Raw genomic sequence first — 24987 nt, 5'->3', positions numbered from 1 at the left:
GACAGGCTTACACCAATGCAGCGCTGGCACAAAGAAGGCAGATCAGGCAGGATGAGAGCTGCAGGAGCATAGGTAGCAGGGTTCCATTGGGTGAAGTAAAGAAAAGCTGATGATTTGCTCCTTTTGGACCAAACTCCCATCAGGCTACAGCGTCAGTTTAACTAGCTGGAGTAATACGTCCAACAAAATGGCCTGGTGAGCAATGTAGCTAAATCTAAAGCCCTTGTACATTCAGTGGAAGCAATACAAAAAACATTTGTTCTTGGGACTTACAGAATCTTAAGGTATGTTGAGGTCTTGTTTATTACTCACAGATGACTGTTTACATATAGCCTTGACTTTACATTTTCAACTCATAACTGGCTTTCAATTATATGTTTTTAGACAACGGAAGTGTACTAGTTAGAAATAGGGTAAGCCCCTTTACTTCATTCAGTGGCAAATCTCTTTCACCATATGGATACAGTATAATTACTCACTTGGTTTACAGTTTCTATTCCTCGGGCAACATACCTCAGGGCTGTTTGTTCTTAAAGACATTTTTCTCAAGGATACTCAATCACTTACAGGGCTCATAACCCATTAACTCACAGTGGCAAGTCAGTGTTCTTCACACTAGTATCTCATCTCTTCTCTGACTTTTTCGATTGTTTCATGAATTTTAAGAATGTATTTCTTAAGTGACAATTTGACAATCACATGTTATTATGAATACATGATACCATATGTTTATACATTTCAAATTTATTTTTCCCTTAATTCCTGACCATGACGTTGCAAATCTCCGCTTGAAACCTCTTATGTGGTATGTTTGGTTTGCTTCAATCTTTATACTTGTTAATTTGTATTTTTTCTGGAATGTGATACGTATTTGTGTCATGGTTACAATGACATCTCACAGCCTTGAGAACGACTAGGTGGTCGAAACACGTGTCGGCTGTTTTGACAAGAAATAAAATTGGCTACTTAAATCAAGAAGACAAAATTTGTGTTCTTTAGACAAAACATATACATTTAACAGATGTGCTTTGTGGACATCGAACTTAAAGACATAGACCAGTTTTAACATTTGCATCCAGAGCGCGAGCTGTTCTCTCAAAACGCAATTCTTTGTGTTCTTTATGATTCAAACCCTAGTGGGTGGGTTTCTTGTTTTGGGATACTCGCTGCCAGATCACAACTTCTAATATTTCTTATATTACAGAATGGTCACTATCACACAGTAACTGTATCAAACCCACTAATTTCTAATCTCTTAAACATTTTAGATGGTTACAGGGTTATCAAAAGGAATAAGTTACTTACCTGTAACTCCGGTTCTCCAGCATTGATATCGTTCATAGATTTACATGCTGTGAATATTCCCCGACGTCAGGCTGGGAATCATTGGTGACAGAGCAGTTTAAACTTAAACTGAAACTTTCAGCCACTTTTGTGCTCTAGTACAATCCATTTCAGTCATACTGGCCACACCCAAAAGGAACATCTCCCTTAACTCCTCTCCTGTAGGCCATCTTCAGATTTGGAAAGAGCATCTGAGTGGCAGCAAGATGAGCGATGTGGGGTGGGAGTGAGGGTCGCATGTGAATCTATGAAAGATACCAATGCTGGAGAACTGGAGTTACAGGTAAGTAACTTATTTCTTCTCCGGCATTGGCTCTTTCATAGATTCACATGCTGTGGAAGGCAAGGTTTTGGGAAGTGGGATCATTTGAGAATTCCTGAACTGGTCTTATGTGTAATCGGCAGTTGGAGACCAACAGGATGCATGATGACAACATCCTCAGCAGGGATTTGTAGTTGCGGACTGGCGTCACTCAGGCGCTGTTGAGGTAGCGCACCTTGTGTAATAGAGCCGCCACCCTTTCGTATGAGGGTCTGGCGGTACAGGTCTGGGTGTCGAGTGTTTCTACGAGAAAGAGCGCCTGCTGAGATGGAATCAGGCATGACTTTGTGAAGTTGATGGAAAACCCCAGTTGTTGTGGACACCGGATGGTGATGGCGGTGCAGGTTTCTGCCAGCGGAAAGGAGGGGGCCCTTACCAGCCAGTCGTCCAGGTAAGGGTAGACATGGACTCCCCTCCGCCACAGGTGAGCCACCATTGGTGCAAGGCACTTGGAAAATACTCGCAGGGCAGACCGCAGGCCGAATGGAAGAGCTTTGAACCGATAATGTACTCCTGACACCACAAAGCATGGGTATCGCCAATGTGAGAGGCAAATAGGGGGTGGAAGTAGGTGTCATCGAGGTACGCCAAGAAATCTCCCTGCTGTAGCTGCGACAACACCTGCTGTAGCATGACCATGCGGAATGTTTGCAACTTAAGGGTGTTCAACAAGTTCCTAAGGTCTAAGATGGGTCTCCAACTCCCTTGCTTGTTGTGCAGTGCCTTTTTCCTTACCGAGAAGTAGCAGGAGTAGACTCCTGTGCCCCGCTCACTTCTCTGAACCTTCTCCACTGCGTCCTTCCTCTACAGAGCTTGCACTTCTTGAAGCAAGATATGTTGTAGTCATTGTGTTTTGTGCTTGGGAGGAATGTCTGGTGGATAGTCCACAGATTCTAGTGAGAGGCCCTGCTGGAGGAGCGATAGCACCCATTTGTCGGTTGTGATTAGTGTCCATTCGTCGACAACCTTCGACAGGCATCCTCTTAGTGGGGTGCTGAAGTGGGAGGGCCTGACCCTGGGCTGGTCATACTTGCTTGCTGGACTGGCCCCTTGACTGGGCTGAGCCAAGGCGTTGCTGTGAACCCCTGTAAGACTGGGATATTTTCCTGTACTGCTCCCCTGATGAATACAGGTCTTGTAAGAGGAGGAAGACTGGTACGTGGTGCAGTTATCCCGCAATGTCCTACCATAGCAACCTTTTCCTGATCGAAAGGACTGGCACCTTTGCTGAAGCGTGCTCAAGGAGCGAGCTGTTTCCGTGTCTGTTTTTATGGACTGTAGGGCCTCATCCACCTTTTTTCCAAAGAGGGAAGATCCATCGAAGGGCATATCTACGATCCTGGACTCGAGGTCTGGCAAAAATCTGTCGCGTTGGGCCAACCCTGTCGGCGCAGGACCACTCCGTTCCCTAGCTTGCGAAAACCAGTGCCTTTATTAAATAAATAAATAAAAACTTGCCTTCATGGAAGATATCTAAGGCTTCTTGTCGTCTGATAGGAACTCCAGCAGGACCCAATTTGTACCCCAGCTTGCGATCATAGCATGCGAGTATGGCCATTGAATTTGCCACCATGATAGTCGTGGCTGCGGTGGTGATAAGCTTCTTACCAAAGGTGTCAAGGCGTTTTCCTTACTTGCCTGGGGGGACAGAGCAGGATGAGGATGGATTAGATGACCTTTTCCTGGCTGCAGCTGAAACACCAGTCTCTGTTGTGGGTTGAGTACGGCGGCAGGAGGAAGCGCTCTCTGGGACTCTATATGTCTTGTCAAACCAGTCTTTTTTAGCGGGTGCAGTTGCAGGATGTGCTAAGGTGATTAGGCCATCGTCCCAGGCATCTTACAACAGTGGGATAGACATGACGCATTTCCTGCACTTGCACAGCACACTTTCCTTTCGCTGTTCCTCCAGCGCAAGGCCGAACATGGTGGTCGCCCTGGACATGAGAGCGTGTAAGGCTCCTACCTACTCCGGGGGTGAGTCTCTGAGTGGAACATCATCTGGCTCCCTATCGGCTGCGATGAAATTGTTGAATTAATCTTTCTGGTACGTGTGTGTGTGGAGGCCCCGTCGTAGTGGTCTGTGTTCATCCCAGAATCCGACAGCCTCAGTGGTGCTGACTGGTGCTTACCCCCTTGGTGTTTATCCCTCCTGGGGGGAATGTCGTCCATCTCACTGGAAGGGTCAGGGGTTATAGGTGCGAGGATGTCTGACCGATGCTGTAACCGGGGCTGGTGCAGGTAGAAGTTGCGGCAGGGTTGCCACTAGAGTGGTGAGAGTAGATAAAATGTCTAAAGACATGTCTCTGTGTAGTAGGAGTGAAGGCTTGATCTGAATGCAGAGGGGGTAAATATGATAGCTGTATCCAGCTTGCCAGACCCTGCCTTCTGGGAGGCGATGACCTCTGCTTTGGAGAGGACGGCAGTGATGTTATGGCCCCTTCCTCTTCCGTTTCTGATTGGGAGAGAGCTGGATCTGACACACTGATTCCTCCCGGCAGCAAGGTTACCCTAAGGTTATGAAAAGATTCTCTCGGACAGGCAGTCAATGGAGACACTGTACTGGTGTCTGAAATGCCAGTGATGATGGCCGTGGTTACAATGGCCTGGTGGTCATTTTTGTCCATCGACTGAGCAATCGACGAGGTGGTCGTCGACGAGTGTGTGACAGCCGTGGACGAAGATACCGTTGACGTGGTCGTCGGAGTAGTAGACGACGACTTGGCAGTCATAACCGATGACGGCTTAGCTGATGACAAGGTAGTCACGGTCGTTGAAGGCTTCGTTGTCGGTTGTGATGAGGTAGTCGTGGTGTTTGGCAGTTTAGCCGACGATTGTGATGAGGTTAGTCATGGCCGTAGATGATTTAGTTGATGGTCGTTGTGAGCAAGTCATGGTTGTGGACGGTGTCGAAGGCCTCAGAGTAGACTATCTGGAGTGAGGGTCGGTTGTCGACGATGACGTTTTTGTCGCAGATTTAGAGGACAAGGAGCTGGTCTTCCACTCTAAAGATGAAGAGTACCCCCCCACAAATTTGGACATGGATTTAGGAGACGTTACGTCCTTCGGGCGATGGAAGGAGATTCGGCTCTCATCCCCTATTTACACCCCTTCGGCACTGACCTTTGTCAAAGACCATACCTTTTGCGAAGATCCGGGCCGTTGGTTGAGAAATCCTTGTGCCTCTTCTTGGAGACCTAGACTTCGTGCAAACTAGACATCTTGCTAGAGGAGGTTCGCTGGGCCGACCTGCCCCGCCCTAACGAAGCAGGACTCCATACTGAAGCAGAGTCCGAGACCCCGCTGGCGTCCTCGAGCCAAGCGACGAGACGGCAGTGATGATACCACAGCGTTTTGGTGGAGAACGACTGACACATTTCAGAGTCCTGGATGACATGGTGTGGATGAAGACAGTAGAAGCAGTCGTGATGATCCTCCATGTAGACATTCTTCAGTGGGCACAGGGCTTGAACAGGCTTTCCTTGTGGATTCCACCATGAGCTAGGCCCAACTACGCAGACAAAGCTTTGTCGAAGAATACCGGCGGTTGAGCGTTCAACGTTAGCTGTCGGCGCTAAAGCCAGTCATTAAGTGGATGTGGAAAAAAATCTATTTTTCATGAAAAAGATGTTAATTTTATAATTTTATCGTAGAAAAGTTGCAGAGATTATTTTTGAGGAATCCCTACACTAACGTGCGGTAAAAAATCTGAAGATGGCCGACAGGGGAGGAGCTAAGGGAGATGTTCCTTTTGGCTGTGGGCAGTGGCGTAACACACAATTTAGGGGCCGTCCTGCGAGTCATGATGAGGGTCGCCCCAACTCTGCAACAAATCACAGGTCGCGCCACATTCTGGGCCGACCTAGATTACCACACTTGTGCAATATGCAGAAACCTGCGGCTGTAGGGGTAGGCCGCAGTCTGCACTAGGAGAAAGATATAAATATGTGTTTTAATGCATTATACAGCACACTTTGTGATAAGAATTGGCTTAAAGGTCAGAGCGTTTGCAATTGTTCTGTAGGTAACACCAACACAAAAATCCAATACATGCAAGTCACCAACAGTGCACAGGAACATTAATGCTTTAATTAATATAATGCTTTGCTATTCAAAATGCCACGCCACAATGAAAACATGTCCAACTGGCTGCACAATGTAGATCAATCTAGACACATAATAACATATTACAGTAAAGCACGCCAGGCCACATTTAGACGTACCTATACTGGTTGTACCAAAATGGCAGTCGAAGAAATAACACTTATCATGGATATTCTATCCCTAATTCCCAGAAAAATATACAATGCTGCGGTAAGAAAGAGCTAGACTGGCAGCAACCAAATGCTAGTATAGCCGGGTAATTACACTTACCAGGATTGCTTTATCTAAGATGCCTAGTTAAAAAAAAAGTCAAGCCAAACTAAGAAATGAGTGGAATGGCTGCACCAAAATGCCTCTCTAACCGCTAACACCACATATCATGCCTGCTTAGCTTGGCCATGGATGACCATTACGATTTATCGCACAATCCCTATCCCACCCCACCCCCTGCCCCAACCCCCAAAATCTGCTTCTCGGCCCAGAATTACCTCTACGTCCCTTTTCCTTGTCCCAATGCTTACGTATGAGGCTCCTTACCTCATAGGTAAGCACTGGGAGGAAGAATGGGACTGGGAGTAATTAGGATTACAGGTAACTAAGCCAGGCATTACCTTCATGTCCCTCTACCTCATCTCAATACGTGGGTACTGGGACGAGGAAGAATAGGGCTACGAGTTATGAAGATTACCAATAAGTAACCAAGGGATTTTACACAAGTAGTGGCACAACACCACTGAGCTGACTGGGCTTCAGCCCTCCCCCCCTGGCATTTTGGGCTGTGATGACTCAACCTGGCTGACCTATAGAGCTGTTGCCGGACAGAACAGGACACAGATGTTAAACGGCACCTGGGTTTCACTGTTAAAGGCCCGGCAATTACTACCATTTCACTGTTAGTACCTGCATTCAAATGCATAATTTTTTAGGCAATTGAAATCTTGAAGTGGGTTTAGTACTCGCATGCCAGGGAAGTTATTGGAAGGGTAGACAGGGGACAGGAGACTGCTTATTATCACAGCAGTCCGTAAGTGGGTGCTTTCAGACTTAAAGGAGAGAATTAACTGTGTGTAACACTGAAGCTGCACTAGAATAGTCTCAGAGTGCATGAAGAAGTCAGATGCCCCCACAAAAATAGGTTTGCCCCCTGATCACCTGTGAAGTTAGCTCCTCGCTCAACATTTGAAGGGTTAGCCCTCCCCCCAGAAATTAGGTTTTGTTGCGCTCTGAACACAAGCACACACACCATTTACCATACACACACACGCACGCACACCCAGCCACCCATACATTTAAGTGTGCACCCTTTCACCATACACTCACATGTCATGGGGTTGAGGGCAGCCCTATTACTTCAAAAAGAAATGGTTTCTTTTTGAAGTCACTCCGACTTCATAAAGAAATTATTTCAGTTATGGACCGAACCATAATGGAAATAATTTCTTTATGAAGGCAGAGTTACTACAAAAAGAAACTTTCTTTTTAAAGTCATAGAGCTCCTCCCACCCCATGGCATGGAGGCCTCCAGCCTAGAGGCTTCTATGTCATGATGTGGGGGGCCCTCGGACTTCAAAAATAAATAGTATCTTTTTGTAGTCACTCTGCCTTCATAAAGACATTTTTTTTTTTTAAAATTTTAAAGTCAAAGGTGGCGCCCCCCTGCCAGGACACGTGGTGGTGGGGCCCTCTGCACTGCAGGGGCTGCGGGGGCCCCCGTTATACCAGTGGCTGTGGGTAGTGACCCAAAAATGACTATGATAGAGCATAAAAGGGACTGAAAGTTCAGTTTAAGTGTAAACTACTCGATGTTATCGAGGATACCCAGTCTGACGATGGGGAATATTCACAGCATGTGAATCTATGAAAGATCCAATACTGAAGAAGTAAGCAGATTTCCTCAGTGAACTCATGGGAGCCGGAGGGGACACCCTCGGTCTTAGCAAGAAGTCTGACGTCAGCAGTCCTTCAGGAAGGAGGCAGTGATGCGCATCTGTAGAATGTGCACCTCTGACGTCTGCTGATAGAGGCCTCAGAAGTAAAGAGACCCTTGGAGAAGTTGCTGTTGTGAAGGTCGAAACAATGGTTGTGGTCCTGGTCATTGACGGAGCCTCAGCAGGTCTGTGTGTCGAGGACTTGCCCATCAAAGACTTGTGCGCAGACGGGTTAGGGACTTCCCCCAGTGATGGAGGTAACCCACCAGCCAGTAGGCTAACCGTCGACAAAGCAGGCGGCGACTGAGACCGACCCCTTCCCGAACTTGATCCTAAAGTTTCAGCAATCTTCGAGGGAGTAAATGGAGCGTGGTATTTTGCCTTCTTTTGGATCTCTCCAGGAGTAGCACGCTCATGGGTCCTCAACCTCTTCTTGTCAGAGGGAGCACGCTCATGGGACCTGCCAGTTCTGGATAAGACATGGTTGCGACAGAGACCACCTTCTTATCATTCCAAGCCACTATTCTTGGGTGGCGTCTTTGATGAGAAGCTGCGGCAGATCTTGCATCCATCCACGTTGCGATCCGGGTGAAGACAATAAAGGCACTTGAGGTGCCGTTCCTCAACAAAAATGTTCTTCAGGTCACAGGATTTGCATGCCCTGATGAGACTTCTTCACCACATCGGACATGGTCGAGGTAAGATGTAGGCCCAAGCCTGGGCCTTTCGAAGTCACACAGAGAAGATCCAACGATGAAAAGACTATCTTCGCCGACAATGTGCCCTACTATCGGTATTCAAAATGTGACTATAGACAAAGAAGAAATGGAAGAAAAACTATCGAAATATCCCAAAACAGTTCATAGGATTGGATTTACATTTGTAACGCACATACCCCCCGTATGGTCCAAGCAGAAATTGCATCTAGGCGTTGATGTTATAACGGCAACTCGCATAAACTACACAGGCTGACACATGGGATTCTCAAAATTGGAAGTACAAATTACATAAAGAGATAGGTTTTTAATTGCTTCCTAAAGATAGTAAGTGACTCACTCCGTCAAAGGTCCAGCAGAAGAGAGTTCCAAGACCGAGGTCCAAAAGAAGAGAATTGCTGTCTCCCCAGGTTGTCATTTTGACACATGGCGCTGTCAGAAGGCACTGGCCCATGGATCGAAGTAATCGATGTGGGCAGTAGGTTTCAATTTTTGTAGTCAGGTATGCCGGGGCAAGACCATGAACATAAAACCTTAAACAAAATTCTTTGATGCACTGCAGGCTTCTGATATTGCGAAACAGTTGCCTTTCTTGGCAACGAGAAAATCAGTCTAATAGCAGAATTCTGAACAACCTGCCATCTCTTAATTTGAAATTGTTGACCACCAATAAGAAGGGTGCTACAGTAATCTCATTTTGAATTAGTAAGTATACCCACCACATCTGGGTGGTCCTTTTCAGTAATAAGAGATAAAACAGGCTTCATGAGTTTAAGTTGGTAATATATGGATTTCACCATCTGGCTAACATGGAGACTACAGTCCATGCTCGACTGCTAGATACACCTAAGATTTTTTAATGCATCTGAAAATTTAGTGGGGACCCCACACAGGGAAGGACACGGAATGCATTGTGAGGCACTCATTACCCCTTTCTTAGAACCAAGTAGAATGACCTCCATCTTTGATGTATTTAACTGGAGTTTATTTTCCAGCATCCAGTGTTAAATTTTATTTGCATATAATAAAACTCTAACGGTTTAAGTCATACATAGATTTGGGTGTGGTCAGCATATGAGTGATAGGACAAACCAAAAACAGAGAACATTTTCAACAACAATGGACTAATATAAATGTTAAAGAGCAGGGACAGTGAGGATCCCTGAGGCACCCCATACTCCACAAGAGTCGGAGAGATAGGCACCAACTTTAACCTGCTGTGTACCATTAGTTAAAAAGGACACAAACCATTTCAGAGTTTTGTCTGAAACCTGAGCCACCGAAGACAGTCTGGAAATAAGAATTTCAAAATCGACTGTGTCCATGGCCGCCGACAGGTCCAGCATGATTATGTCCCCTTCTTCGGCGGGCCCCAGTAGATCGTTCCAGACTGCCATAAGGGCTGTTTCAGTGCCATGGCCCGGTCTGAATCCTGACTGAAAAGGGTCCAGGATTTTATGTTCTTCCACATAACCCTTCAATTGGCCAGTTACGATCTTTACTATGATGTGCGCAGACAACAAAAGGCCAACTATTGGACGGTAGTTGGAACGAGTTTTGTGATCCTGTGGTGTTGTTTTTAGCAGCAGTGTGAGATGTGATTTATTTACGTCCAAAGGGACACACCTTTGTGCCAGTGAAGCATTTATCACAGTTTGGATATCCCCACCGAGTGCATTGGCATGCTGCTTGGCCAAATAAGCTGGAATCGGGTCACATCCAAAATTAATGGGCTTAAACTTACCTAGTAAGTTAACAATCTTCTCAATTCCAACAGGAGAGAACATGAAGTTAGGACATGGCGTTACCATATTCAGTTGGAAAAAACATTCTGATGCAGAAACAAGATCAATAGACCGAGCATCAATACAATCTCTAATCACTTTAATTTTGTCCCCAAAAAAGAGATTACATTCATTAGCCATTTTTGATGAAGTTGGCAAACTTGTATGAACAAATTATGGATTTTTGAAATTTTTTATAGTCAGAAACAGTGCTTTAGGTCCATTTTCGGCAAGATTGATTTGTTTTTGCAATGAAAAGGAATTTGCAAGTCTAATGTCTCTTTAATATACCTCCAAGGCCGATCTAACCACTAGGCAATCAGCCGTATCTCTAGTCTTAAGCCATACATTTTCCTTTTTTCTCTAATATTGCTTTAGACTTTTCAAATTGTCACTATACCACTGATTGTTATTCCTTCGACGTTTTTTGATATTTTTAAGGGAAGCAATATTGTTACAGTTAGATTCTAACTGTTACATAAAATTGGAATAAAGTTTGGTGCACTTCGCTGTAGATTACATATGGGTAAATCCTGCAGTAAATCTGTGCTGGAGATAAGACCAAGATAAAAATAAATCTACAAAATTCGAGGAGCGATGTATGAAGACTCCCAACACTAGAAACTTGCGATAGAAATCGGAAGATTGCCACCAGGGGTGGAGCTTAGGAGGAGGAGTGTCATTGACTGGGTACAGTATGACCCCAAAGGACAAGGATTGGATATAGAGGAAACAAGCAGTTTTTAGTCTTAAGTGAAAATGCTTTCTTTTTACCGAGGATTCCCAGCCTGATAATGGGGAATATTCATGAGCATGTGAATCCATGCAAAACCCCATGCTCGAGAAAGATGTTGGTTCGAATTAGGGTATATGATATGATTGGTTATTTATAACACGCTTAATACCCAGAGGTTTCTAAGCGCAGACCCGGGGATCAAACCTGTGTTGCTGTGTCGTCTTTCTTCCAAGGCAAGCACGTTGCCGCTGAGCTATCTTCCCGAGACTAGGGTAAGAGTTAGGATCAGAGAGGCTGCATGCAGGGCTGGTGATGTTGGGGTTTGGTTAGTCAATAGGGTAGATTAAGTGTCTAGGAAAGTGTTAGTAAGTGGGTAGGGGTTATGCTAAGGATAGGGCTAAGGGAGTAATGGTTTGGGTAAGTGTTAAAGAAAGGGATAGAGAAGTTGGGGAGGGCTGGCAGAATAGGGGTTAGGATAAATGTAGTGGTTAAAGTTGCAATTAGGATTAGAGCAAGGGTTTGGGTTAAGGAAGTGCTATGTCATTTGTGGTGAGCTAGTGATGGCGAGTTAGGTTCACTGTTCATTTTCCATTGAGTAAAATGCAAATAAAATGCTTTAGCACGCTGAAGAGTTAGTGTTCTGTAAAAGTTCAGGGAAGTAATTAGAGTTTGGGGAAGGTTTAGGAACGGAGTTAGTGTAACTGTGGTGGTTTTATTAAAGGTTTGGATCATTAATAGGTTTACAGTCTTGGGCTTTTATATATTTAAATGTCGTTTTTTTCGGCAACTTTATTACTGACAACATTTTCACACTTTGAATTGAATTACTATATTTTTAAAAACTACTTTTTGCTGGCTAAATATTCACAGGACTACATTTTCCAGGTGACATTTTCACATCGAACCGTTTCTGACTGTCCTCAGTACAGATGCTTAAAGGGATAGTGCTTTCTGGTCCAAGGTGGCCATCCTGGCTGTTTTAAAAGGACCCTGTTATTAGTTATGTGGGGAATAAAAATTAAGATCTGATTCCAAATAGGGATTTGGGAGGTCTGTGACCAAAAAGTACCTGGGCTAGTTGTAGGTGTCCTGCCACTGTTCCCAGACATGTGGAATGGTCTAAGGAAGGATGACCAGGGGTTCCTCCACAGGCCACACTGGGCTCATCATCCACTGGCTTGGGGAGTTACCCAGTCCCTGAACCATCCTGCTACAAGTATCCATAACCAGACAACAGACTAAAACTGGAGCAAATCTAGACTTGCCTGGAGAATATATGAGATGCTCATGTGCAAATGTGATTCATAAACATATGCTCAAGGGTATCGGAGAGATGCTCCAGGCTTTATGAATCAGGTATGAGGCAGCAGAAGCAAATCTCTGATGCTGAGGACATCTGACTTACTCCAGTGCAATCCTTGTGAATCTGGCCCACAGAATCAAAGAGCAAATGATACTTTGGTATCCAAGACACTCACATGTCATGATTTAGTTAAACTAGAGGTGCGCAAATAGTAACAAAATGCTAAAATGATACTGAAGAGAAAGATGTCATTTAGTGTACATATATAGGCACATAGCCTCAGAAATTTAAAACCCTCTTCATGTAAAGGAGACATCGGTCCTCCTAAACTCATCAGGGACTGTGCTGACATCCTTGCCCCACTTATAACAGCATTCATTAATGCCTCCTTCAGAACCGGAACTATCCCTGACAGCCTCAAAGAAGCGTGGGTTTGCCCCCTTCTAAAAACAAAACAACCTTGACTCCGCTCAGCCTAACAATTACCGACCCATAACTACTGTGCCATTCCTCCTCAAGGTCCTGGATAAAGCCGCTCACTGCCAAATCCAACAATTCCTTGAAACCCACTCCATTCTTGGAGCAAGGCAATCAGGGTTTTGTAAAGGACATGGCATGGAAACAGCATTGGTAAACTTAAAAACCAGATCACCCAAATCATGGACAAAGGCAAGCCAGCCCTCCTGCTACTCCTAGACCTCTCAGCTGCCTTCAATCTTGTAGATCACAAGACGCTTACCTCACACCTTACTCACTCAGCCAACTTCTCAAAAGAAGCAGCATTGTGGGTCACTTCCTTCTTAGAAGGCAGGGCAATGAAGGTATTCTCAGATATAGCTAATGCTGCCCCCACCACTATCCACTGTGGAGTCCCGCAGTCCTGATGCACTGCACCCACTCTATACAGCTTGTTCACAAAGCCTCTCTTCGACAAGCTTGACACCCTAGATATCGCATATATGAACTACGCTGATGATACCCAAATACTCCTACCACTCACTGGCTCTTACACCAGAGACGCCGAAGCACTTCACCATTGATAACACCATCATCCCTGTATCCACTTCAGTGAAGACCTTAGGTGTTTATTTAGATTCCACACTATCCATGTCCAGACAGGTCAGCACCGTCACCTCCGCCTCAGCACACACCACCAAACTCATAAATGCAGTAAAACCATACTTATCCAAGCCCAACTGCCTTACAATAGCTAGAGCAACCATTGGGCCGAATTGGACTACTGCAATGCCCTTCTAGCAGGTACATCTAAAAACAACCTAAACACACTACAAATTACGCAAAATAATGCAATTAGAGGTGCACTAAGCTGTACCAAAAGGGAACACATCTCAAAGGCCAGACAGGCAGCTCACTGGCTCCCTGTTAAAGAACACATCAGCTTCAAGATACTCACACTCGCACATGAATGCCTTAGTCTCACAGCACCTTCATATCTAGTGCAAACCATATCCAAACCTGCTCACTCAAGACCCATCAGGACTCACTACACCAACAAACTACTCACTCCCTAAATCAACAGGTCAAAAGGGGGCGGACTAGGCTGCCCCTATTTAGCCACCAAGCTATGGAACACATTGCCCCCATACATCAGATCAGAAAACTCTCTCCTCACCTTCTGCAAAAAACTCAAAACCTTCCTCGTTATCTGACCCTCGACATGTACTGTTATTTCCTCATGTATGTTCTGTTACGTTTTCATTTCTGTAAATATGAATGCATTGCAATTGTTCACACATATGTAACTAAGTAAACTGTCTGTAACTAGCGCCACGATGCCTCCGGGCTGTTGCGCGCTTAACAAATTTGAATAAATAGATAAAATAGCAATACCTTTAGAGAAGCATTCCGTGGGAGAATTGTTTGCTGCAATGACAATACAATAATTACGGCTGTTGGACATAAAACTCCTTCGGTGAAAGAATGTTGTTGGAATGTTTTGGGCAAGAAAGGTGTTGCGTACATATTTCCAATGTTTAGCTTATTAGAAGTATTGTATTATGGTAATAGTAAATACGGGCAATATTCGGAATGCCATTTTTTGGGTGCAGTTAAAGCAGTGTGTAGCACTTTGCAAATCTCTGAATAAATAAACACCACAAAGTATTTCTCGAAATAACACATTTCAATTAATGAACTCATTTGTGTTGAATGGCACCGTAAGTCATGCAAACTGGCAAATGGGCCATTTACATTGCAGCAACTTGAATCGAACACGTTCTGCCAGCCTCTCAAATCAAACAAGATAAGCTGTTGAATATGATCCAATGCCAGATCTCAGATCTGTGATGGGATCACATCCTACCACACGTGGATTGGCATTGAAACAATAAAATGCTTAATTCATGTGTTTGTTTTACCGACAACGAATTAACAATTTCACATGTGTACTGCGTTAATGCTCTTTTTTGCGCTACAGTATTAAGTGCGATTCATAACAGTTAAATGTGCATTCATGCAAATCGACATGAGAAAAAAAACTCTAATTCGTCACCGTTTCTCCATAATGACTGAAACAGTACACATTGTCATCCACACAACCAATGTAGACACCATCCTGGCTGCATCTTGGTGAAGAGAACAGAGGCTTCTCACAGGAAAATTCCCAGATAATACTACCATTATCCTGTGAAAAACAACAATACAAAAAAGAGGCATGTAAATTCAAATAAAAGCTGAAGAATAGTAAAAGGTACAGGTAAAAAGGCTTAATGCCTTACATTTACCAGACTTTTGTCCCTTTAACGACTTCTCCATTACACAAAGTAATTTTCAGGAATGCGCAGTAAAGCTTCAAACATGCACTGTTTCGAACAAGGAATTGAAGGGAGCACCCTCCAATGAGGACAAAAAGAGGATTAACGTGGGCAGAGGGTTTGGGTGTTGCGGACAACTGTCGAAGGAGGGAGACGCCTTGTAATGCAATGGAAAGCCATGTTTCTGGTACATTAACGGAAAAGAGGGGAATTCAATAGCCCACGGGAATAGACGAATAGGAGCGAACAGTTGGGGTGTACTGAAAGGATTCTAACGTGTTTGGTGATTCAAGGTAGGGATTTCACAGGGCGCAGGAATAAAGGGGAGGCCATAGGGAGAGCAAGTTGGATTGGAGGGAATTATCACAGTAACTGGACAACTTGAGGGATGACAGGAAAGAGGGCCGAAAGAGGAACACTGTGAGAACCAGTAAAGCAGGACTGCAGGAAAATCTTGAAGGAGGAGTCACGAAAGTGGGTCATCAGGCATGGGAGTCGGAAGAATGACATAGAACAGCCCATTTACCACTTCGCCCTCTTTGTATTAACACTTGGACAATAGGACAGATCAACAAATATTGATTTTAGACCAGATTCAACTTTGAAATAACTGAAATAAAAAAAAACGTTTAAAGAGTCTTGCTTGCTGCCCCAAAGGTTGCCCTCTTTGGTTTTGGCGCATTTGGTGGTTCTTTTGATCCTTAGGCTTAAACCATCTGCTATAGATAAGAGACACAAAGGGGTGTTGTAAAAGCAGAATATCCTGTTGATGTAGCAATTGACAAAACTTGTGGAATTAATCACCTAACTACAATTTGTTACATTGTGTGCCATTCTGCCATATACGCCATTGATATGCATTGTTCCAAATGTTTGGCCACTCAGAACTCCTGATGCATGTTCCGAGACTTTCATGGTGAGGCCATTTGAGTGACCCCACTTTCTTCATTGCCTCTGGCATAGGTATCCATATGTACCTACGCTGATGGCCTAGCAATACCCCAAGCCGCATATGTGGAGCCAGTGCTCCTGGGGCACTCCCTTACTCGGTTTGTCCCCAACACAGGGAATGCTTTTGGAGCTCTCCTGCCCATCCCTCCTCTATATATTTTTTACAAGATTTAAACCATTTGAAGATGTCCACCTGCGTACATATGGGCCGCCATTATTGCAGTCTTGTTTTTGTTTAGATTGCCTTACTCTTTTATTCAGGCCGAACTGTTCGATTCAGTTTTGGGCATATGCCAGGCGGGTCAGCAAAAGTTCACCCCACTCCTCCACCAACTCCCAGTGCCCCTAGGGCTGGGCCCCACGTCAAAGCACCTGCTGTCTGTGTGCCTACGTTTGAGGTTGAGGGGTCCAATGGGAGAGAGAGGAGACCTGGTTGTGGGTGTGTGTAAAGTGTTGATGTACATGCATGTTGTGTGGTGATTGTTTGAATGATTATGTCCGTGTCTAAATATGTGCGAGAGCAGGGCTGCTAACCCGTTGTGAACAGCAAAGTTTGGATGACTAATAATGGCTTCCCACTTCCCAAGATAGGTTTCCAGCCCTGCTTATCCCTTAGGCTTCGGCCAGCGTGATGCAGGGTATGGTTGGGCATGGGGGTGTGTATATTGGTGCACAGGGTTTTAGTGATTCAAAAACTTTATTGAGAAAAGTATAATTCTGTAAAAAATTGACGTTTTTTGGGGGGCAAATCATTTCAAGTTAATCCCCAGAATTGTGCGTTATAGTGTTATAAGGAAAGATATAATAAGACAATATAAGGAATGGTGGAGGAGAACCACAGACAGACCCGCTGCAAGTAAGGGGGCTTTGAGGCTCCATTTGACAGTACAGGCAATTAGAAAATAAGCAAGCATGGATGACAGATCTAACAGTATAGCCATCCTGCTCTGCATTTTGCCACAGCCCACTGCTCTGCTGTGCTGCACATCTCAGCTCTGACTACTGTGTGCCGGGAGAAGGAGGGAGGACGAATGCCAGGCTCGCCATAAAGTCTTTCTATAGACTACCATCTACCACCTTGCATTCATATAAGCAAAGCTCCTGCTCAGTCACTCTGGCCTTCTCGAAGAGGAGGAAGGGAAGAAAATGTGCTTAGGGGTCTGAAAACATGCACACAATAAGCCAGGGAGATAGGGCTCAGCTTGAGGCGAGAAGTGGGCCAGGTCCAACCTCTTCACTCACCCCTCTCGGCATCTTTCTCTCACTGCCTCCCTCGTCTTACCCCCACAAAGAACCTTGCATTCTGTGTATAGCTCTACCAAAACATGTTTTTCTGCTCAATCCCACAGTGTGGAAGACCGCATGGCCCTGCTTCTGGAGAGGCATCTACCAGCATCCACAGCTGGCCTGTCTCTGACAATGATACTCCTGGAGGAGCCTCTGCAAGAACGTCTGTAACTCTTTCAGCAGTGTTAGCCTCTTCCTCTGACAAGGTAGTTATAGATGTATGTGTTGCCCTTATTACCAGTCTGGAGGCCCATAGAGGATGCACAAAAGAGTGGATTCTAGACATCTGCTTCACAGGATTTGTTTACAGACAGGTCAGGAGAATGATGATCTCAAAAGCAAGTCTCACACAATAGGTGTCATGCTGTCTCATGTTGTGACATTTATTGCCAGAGCTCACCCATACATGGAGAGACTAATGAATTTAGACACTCCCTTCAAAACCCAGCCAGGGGTAAGTAGGAATCAACCTTTAGGTTAGGCCCTAAATATGACCAGTTTATTGGCCACCACCACGCAGCAATATGTGGCTCAGTTGAAGTCTAGTGTCTATAGTTTGGCTACCCTACAAATGTATATGAGCGATTGCCGTTATTTTGATTGTTTAATCCATTTTTGACGTTGTGAGATTTTTGATCTGCTTACTTGTATTCCCATCTTTTTGATTGCATTCAGATGACCAACATTAGGACATCCGTGATTACTCGTGATATATCCTCGGACACCAGCTGTCCCCTTCATTACAGAATATTTCCTGAGCGCAAAATATATTATCTTTGCACAGTAAGTCCACAATGAGTGGTTTCTGTTGTACAGGGACTGGAGCATCGGGTGTTGGCAGTGGAATTGAACCTTTCCTCAGTATTTACAAAGTTTGTTTTGTTTCCTTTTTCACTGCCCTTCCTGTTTCCTTTAGGTGTACAATTTCCTTTTTCTCCTGTAGCTACTGGTATAAGGGCTATGGCACACATAGCGGGTGATGCATTTGGTTATAGTTCAAACTCTTTTCCATTCTGCATCTTCTGCTTTCTTTTGCCTTTTCAATCTAGGTTTTAGCTTTTTTCGATTTTAATGTTTTAGTAACAATTAATGTATCATATCCACAGAGCTCCAACTTCCCTTGGTGTCCTGAAGAAGCCAGTGAACTTCATATTTGCGGAAACGTCCCGTCTGTACAACCCTGGCATTAAAAAATCTTTGGGGGTTGTCAATGTGTTTGGGACGTAGACCTGGGATGTGTATATAGATCTATTAATATTTTACATTACTCATTCATGTGGTATTGGCATCCATGTACTATGTCAAAACTAGCTAGATAGGGTCAGCAGTACAGGATTGAGTTTTCCCAGTTGTGATAATTAGATGAACTCACATCTATAGCCAATTTCTTGCCGTATACTATCACTGTAACCTGTTGTCAACAAAAATAAATGTTATTTATTCTTAACAAGAAATCATGTTTATCGTTATTGACTGTAATATAGGTTCTTTAGCACATAATGTTTGCTACGGATACCAGGTCTTGTGTGTGTTTTTACTGTTTTTGTCATTTATTTGCCTTATTTGTGTAAATTTGAAGCAGACTATATTCATTATGTGCATTTTTGTAGGATCCATGGGCTACTGAATAAATAATTAATTTTCATATTCAACTGTGTGCCGTTCAATAGATTCATTGAAATATAATTTGTGATAGCCACGTGCTCTAGTAAGAATGTGGCTTTACAGATTCAGAAATTGAAGTGTTTCATTTAGGGGACTCACCTTTGTGCGATAGGCGTTCAGCTCATTTGTCCCCTTTATGCTTTTTCCCTTTTGTTAAGCATGCTGCCTCAGCTCGACATGGCGTTGCAAGTTTCCCAGGGGTTCCCGAATCCGGTTGCCAATCCTGGTTCCACAAAACTCACCGGATAAGTGTTGTCGTGGGATGGGCTGGGTGGGACCAGTATCCCCTAACCTAAACATCACCAACCCCAGGGTGGGGAAACGCCAGCATAAACAATGCACACATACCACTAGAGCAACACAGAGGAAACTGACACTCCTCAACAAATCTGCCAACTAGTCAGAAAAATTACAATGCCGAACACAAGGGACAATCGTAGATGTTGAGCGCAGAAATTCAAAAACAAAGCGGTAAGGAAAAGAAAAAAAACGGCTAACCCAATTCTAAAACCTACAATTCTGCATCCACTCCTCATACAGAAACTCAGACAACCACCTCTTGGCACAGCAATCCGCACACACTTCACCACAACAGACTAACAACACATATCCCGGCACAATAGCACATGGGAATTTGCACCGTGCCAAAAACCGCACTTAAGCTAAGCGAACAGTGCAAGCCGAACTGAAGCTGCCAACAGGACATCACAACTCTCACTTTCGTATTCCTACTACACCCTACTTACCCACCCACACCACCCTTTTCTTTGCACTCCTCAGAACCACCAGAACGCCTGGGGACCACTCCGGTGGTGACAGTGCGCGGTACAAATACCTTTAACATTAAAAAATAAACAATGTCATCCTTCCATCATTCTATAGCAGGTGGATTGGGCATACCCCATACCATCGCTATCCCCTTTTAGCCAGTACTAGTCCAGTCAGCCTCCTTGCCGGACTGGCAATCTGTCAGTGAGTACCAATAAATCCACCACAGTATCCGGTTCCACCATCTCCCCATATAACTCATAGTATCAAAAACTGCCTCTCAGTATGGGAACACCGGAGGGCAGGTTCCAGGCTACATGTATGAACCTATGAAACGTGAAACTTGGCCTAAACAACCCAGCAGACACAACATAGCCTGCAGTTGACAATGCACTATCAAACCTAGGTTTTAAACGCTGTGTCTCGGCCCCCGTATACACTAAAGGGACAAACATTAGACTGGATAGCCGACCTGAACAGCCAGATCACCATCACAGTCAACCCCCCATGCCCATGGTCAGACCACCACACCATCAGTTTCACCTTGCCCCCAGCAGAAACCACAGACCCCATGTCCAGCCATGCCCTAATCCATGTCCCGCAGCTCCCGGAAGACATCCAAAGAAACCATTTCCCCCTCCTCACCCGACTCTGCCAGGAACACCAAGTCCACAGACACAAACGCACTAGTAGATATCTACACCAGCACCCCAACCAACGCAGTAAACTTGGTAGCACCACTACTCCCTAGGAAAGCCAAACCAGCAAGTCACTTTAACTCCTGGCTCACCTCAGACCTCCAGGCCCTGGGTGCAAAAGACAGGCGGAAGCTATTTGGAAAAAAGCCCCCTCAATCACCTCCAAAACCATGTTCAACCTTATAGCCTTAGAATACAAACAGTCCATTATCACAGCGAAAGCAAACCCCTATAACAAAAGAATAGCTGACGCCAACTATAACTCACAGGAAATCAATAAAAACCTCAGAGAGTTAAGAGTCTACTTTCTCCCCTTCCCCTCCACCGTCTCCAAGGAGGAGAATTAGTGCCTCAAGGTACAGGACGCTATGCGATTGACAATCAGCACCCTCCAACAGAAAATTGAAAAGAAACAAGCCCCAACCAAAGCTCTCTCCCGCTACACTTCTTTGACCAAACTGCCTAAGCCAACCCAATTCTACTTCAGAGAAATTTCGGAATTAGAAACAACCAACATTGTCAAAAACCTAAAACCATCCAAACGTAAAGGGGACATCTGCCCAGCTAACATCATCAAAGATTGCTCAGAAGCCCTAGTACCATTCATAACCAATTTTATTGACGCTTCATTCACAACCAGCCTAGTCCCGGCCAGCCCAAATAATCTTGGATCCTCCATTATTAAAAAAAACTGACACTTGACCCGTCAATCCTGTACCATTACCGTCACATCACTTCAGTATCATTCCTGCAAAAAATCTTAGACAGGACAGAATACAATCAAATGAAATCCTACTTAAAAACCAACCACATCCTAGGTATGCACCAATCTGGATTTCGGGCCAGGCCTGGCAATGAATCTCCTTGATCTAAAAAAATCAGTTAGACACTTTTAGAGACAAGGAAAAACCAGCGATCCTCCTCATACTAGACCTCTCAGCCGCTTACGACCTGGTGGACCACAAAACCCTCTGCCACCACCTCACAGACGCGGCTAATAGCTTGCATTAAGCGACATCTTGGATAGTCTCCTTCCTGGAAGGAAGATCCACAAGAGTGTTCCCAGACCTCGCCAGTGCACCACCAATGCCCACTCTCAACAGCGTCCCGCAAGGTTCATGCATCTCCCTCTACAACATTTTCACCAAGCCCCTTTTCTGACCTCCTGGATGACATCGGCATATCCTACACAAACTATGCAGATGACACCCACATCCTCCTGCCTCTATCAGGCATTTAAGATGAAGACTTCCTGACTGTTAACAACACCTATTCAAGTATTCAAGCTTTGATGGCGAAGAACTACCTGTGACTAAATGACAAGACAGAGATCCTATTGGTGGGATCTCCAGCTCTGTTGAAGAAGCTGGACCCCCAATTCACCTGCTTCTCCATAGACGGGATACAGATCCCTGCCTGAGCGTCAGTAAAAACACTGGGCGTCCACCCAGATGTATCCTTCTCCCTCACCAAACAAGTAAACACGATGGCATCATCAGCTGCATATAAAGCCAAGCTCACCAATGCAGCCAGACATTTCCTGACACCTACCAGCTGCCTCACTCTCGCCCAAGCAATCACCAGGGTCAGACTCGATTACTGCAGGGCCCTCTTTGCAGGAACGTCAAAACAGAACCTAAACAAACTACAGACAATCCAAAACAAAGGCCTGGGGGCCACATTCAACATCCCGAAAGAGAAAATCTCTTCCGTGAGAAAAAAGCGCACTGGCTCCCTATTCATAAAAGGATTATTTTCAAAATTCTATCAATCACACATAAATGTTTATCCAACACTGCATCCCAATACATGTCGCAAAAGATTTTCAGAACCCAATCTACCAGACCAGTCAGGGCCATCCACGCTCACCGTATGACCCTACCAAAAGTTTAAAAAAGTCAGAGGAGGAGGTTCCAGCTTCCCGACTGTAGCTAGGATCAACTGGAACGCCCTCCCACCGGCCACAAGAGCAGAAGCCCATTACTGGCTGTTCCGGAAGGCCTTAAAAACATGCCTATTTGACTAAGGTCTAAGCTTAGCGCTCAGAACCTGGGCTAAAACTTGAATTCAAGCTGACTTCTCACCTTCCCCAGATGGGAGGACGGTGGTCTTTGTAACATTCTGCTCAACGTTTGCTTGTCTTTATTCTTGTATGTAACTGGTTCCACAACAGAACCCTGATGCCCCTGGGCTGAGGCGCTTTACAAATGAAAAAATAAAAACATAAAAAATAAATGTATGCAATTTGCTGATGCTCTTGCACAATCGAACACATCCATCCGTAGAGTCCGGGAAAAATGTGTGCAACAGCCGTGGTGTATAATACAATTTGTAAATTAATCAACTTAAATCCACTGTTAATCGCTATTTTCCTCATTTGCAAGCAACAATATTCCCATACCTCAATGGGCAATCCCCCTTCCCCACAGCAAAGTCTCCCATTTCTCCCATGACAACGCTGCACAGTCTCCCCTAGCCTCCTTCATTCTGCCGTAAAGACTCGATACCACCCTACAGATGTCCGCCCCTCCTAACATTTTGCCCAGAATGGGAGCTGCCACCGGTTCTTGTGGAAAGGTGGGGAACTAACCCCTCAAGGCGTCCCTTAATTTGTAGTAATTAAACAGATCTAGAGATGTGATTGTTCCCTTATTCCGCAGCCCCTCTACCGTCAGAAAATATCCGTCTGGGAAGAGATCCTGAAAACAGGTAATACCAAGTCACTTCATGCATCGTACATATCCCAATTCACTGGTCAATGGCAACCCAGGGATGTAAATGACCAGATGTTGTGGTCAGTACAAAGTCTCCCCTTCCCTTTCTTCTCAATACAAGCCTAAGATCTACAAAGACAATTCCACCATGGTCTCAATCTTCGATACTCTGCCAGGAGCCGTCAATATCACTGCACGCAGTAGAAAGGGTGCTGCAATGGCCCATTCCCTCTCCATGGTCGCCTATCTGACCCTTTTTCAAAGCAATACAGCAGGAACCCCGCCTGAGCTGCATCGTAGTACATCTCAAAAACTGTCAGTGCCAGACCCCCTATCCAGTGGCGCTGTAAGCTTCTGCCAGGACATTTGCACTTGCTTATTTGACCAAATGAATCAAGACACCACCAATTTAATCTCCTGAAAATACGCCTTGGGTAATGCTAGTGGAACATTCAGAAATATCTAGGGAGCAAGACTATCTTTACTAGAGAAATCCTTCCATATAGACTTGAGTGGCAACCCCATCCACCTGTCCACCACCTTTCGAGTGTGTTCCAGTACTGCAGCATAGTTGCGCTGATATAGCACCTCTGCGTTACATGCTATATCCACACCTAGATACTGCGTATAATCCCCATGGCTACTAGAATCCAAAACCATTGTTAAACTGCTTACTGTGAGTGGAAAAAGCACAGACTTTGTTACATTAATCCTTAGGCTGGAGAAGAACAAGTTACTTTCTTACCTGGTAACGTTCTTTCGATGGGATGGTCCGACGACATATTCCATATCTATGACAGGTAATCACCACAGCTGTGCTGCTTCGGAAAAAAATGTCGGCGTCTGCGTCCTGCGTCGATGACGTTGATACTCTGTCCTCGAGGGCCTCCGTCGTACCGACGTCACCAGATGTTATAAGTAGGACGCACGATGCCCGTACCCTCAGTTGTAGTTTTTTCACCCAGAACGTGTGGCACGAATCTTCTGCCAGTATGACCACAGAAAGCCTTGCGGAAACGTAAACTGCAATAGCATAATAAATTCTGTAGCAGGGCAGGCAGGGAGGGAGCAATATGGAATACGCCGTCGGACCATCCCATCGAAAGAACGTTAACAGCTAAGAAAGTAACTTGTTCTTCGAGGGGATTGGGTCCTCCGACGTATTCCATATCTATGACAGACTCCCAAAGTAGTACCAACGTATGGCGGAGGGAAAAGAATTTAGAAATTTAGAATGCCCAATCAAATTGCAGAATAGAGGACCGCCTTGCAAAAGGCCAGGTCCTGCCCGTGGATAGAATCTAGGGAGTAGTGTCTTACAAAAGTATGGACCGAAGCCCATGTGGCTGCTTCACAGATGTTCCGAATAGGAACACCCCTCTGCAGGGCAGTAGAGGCAGCCATACCTCTGGTAGAATGAGCCCGTAAGCCTACCGGAGGGTCCTTACCCGCCAAGCGGTAGCATTCAGAAATTGCCAAGATAATCCATCTAGACAAAGTCTGCTTAGTAACAGCTTGTCCCAAACGCCTTCCAGCATAACCTATAAAGAGCTGATTGTGGACTCTGACCCGGGACATGCGTGAGATGTGCTCTCCTAGGATCCAACCTATGGAGCGCCTCTCCTCTTCCTTAACAGGATTCGGAGGACAATAAAATAACCTTCTGGCTTAAATGAAATTCCGACACCACTTTCGGAAGAAAGGAAGGACGAACCCCAAGGACAACCCTGTCCTTATGAAACACTGTGAAGGGTGGCTTAACAGAAAGTGCCTGCAACTCACTCACTCTGCGAGCAGAATTAACCGCAACTACAAATACAGTTTTAAGGGTTAACAGGACAAGAACGTAAAGGCTCAAATGGAGCACCCATGAGGAATTTTAGAACCCGGTTCAAA

At 45.0% G+C, this 24987-nt stretch overlaps 1 protein-coding gene across 3 annotated transcripts in view; it reads right to left on the bottom strand.

Moving 5' to 3' along the window:
* AASDH (aminoadipate-semialdehyde dehydrogenase) overlaps positions 1 to 24987 on the bottom strand; it is an 853386-nt gene that overhangs the window by 21967 nt on the left and 806432 nt on the right. For all 3 annotated transcript variants that reach the window (XM_069631618.1, XM_069631617.1, XM_069631619.1), the window contains one exon: positions 14747 to 14878. In XM_069631618.1, the coding sequence (XP_069487719.1) occupies positions 14747 to 14878 (132 nt within the window). The remainder of the gene's footprint in view (positions 1 to 14746; positions 14879 to 24987) is intronic.

The sequence above is a fragment of the Ambystoma mexicanum genome, chromosome 6q, assembly GCF_040938575.1.
Source record: "Ambystoma mexicanum isolate Mex_15411 chromosome 6q, UKY_AmexF1_1, whole genome shotgun sequence".
NCBI lineage: Eukaryota > Metazoa > Chordata > Amphibia > Caudata > Ambystomatidae > Ambystoma > Ambystoma mexicanum.
Note: the sequence above shows the minus strand (reverse complement) of the source record. Positions and strands in the feature narration are given on the sequence as shown.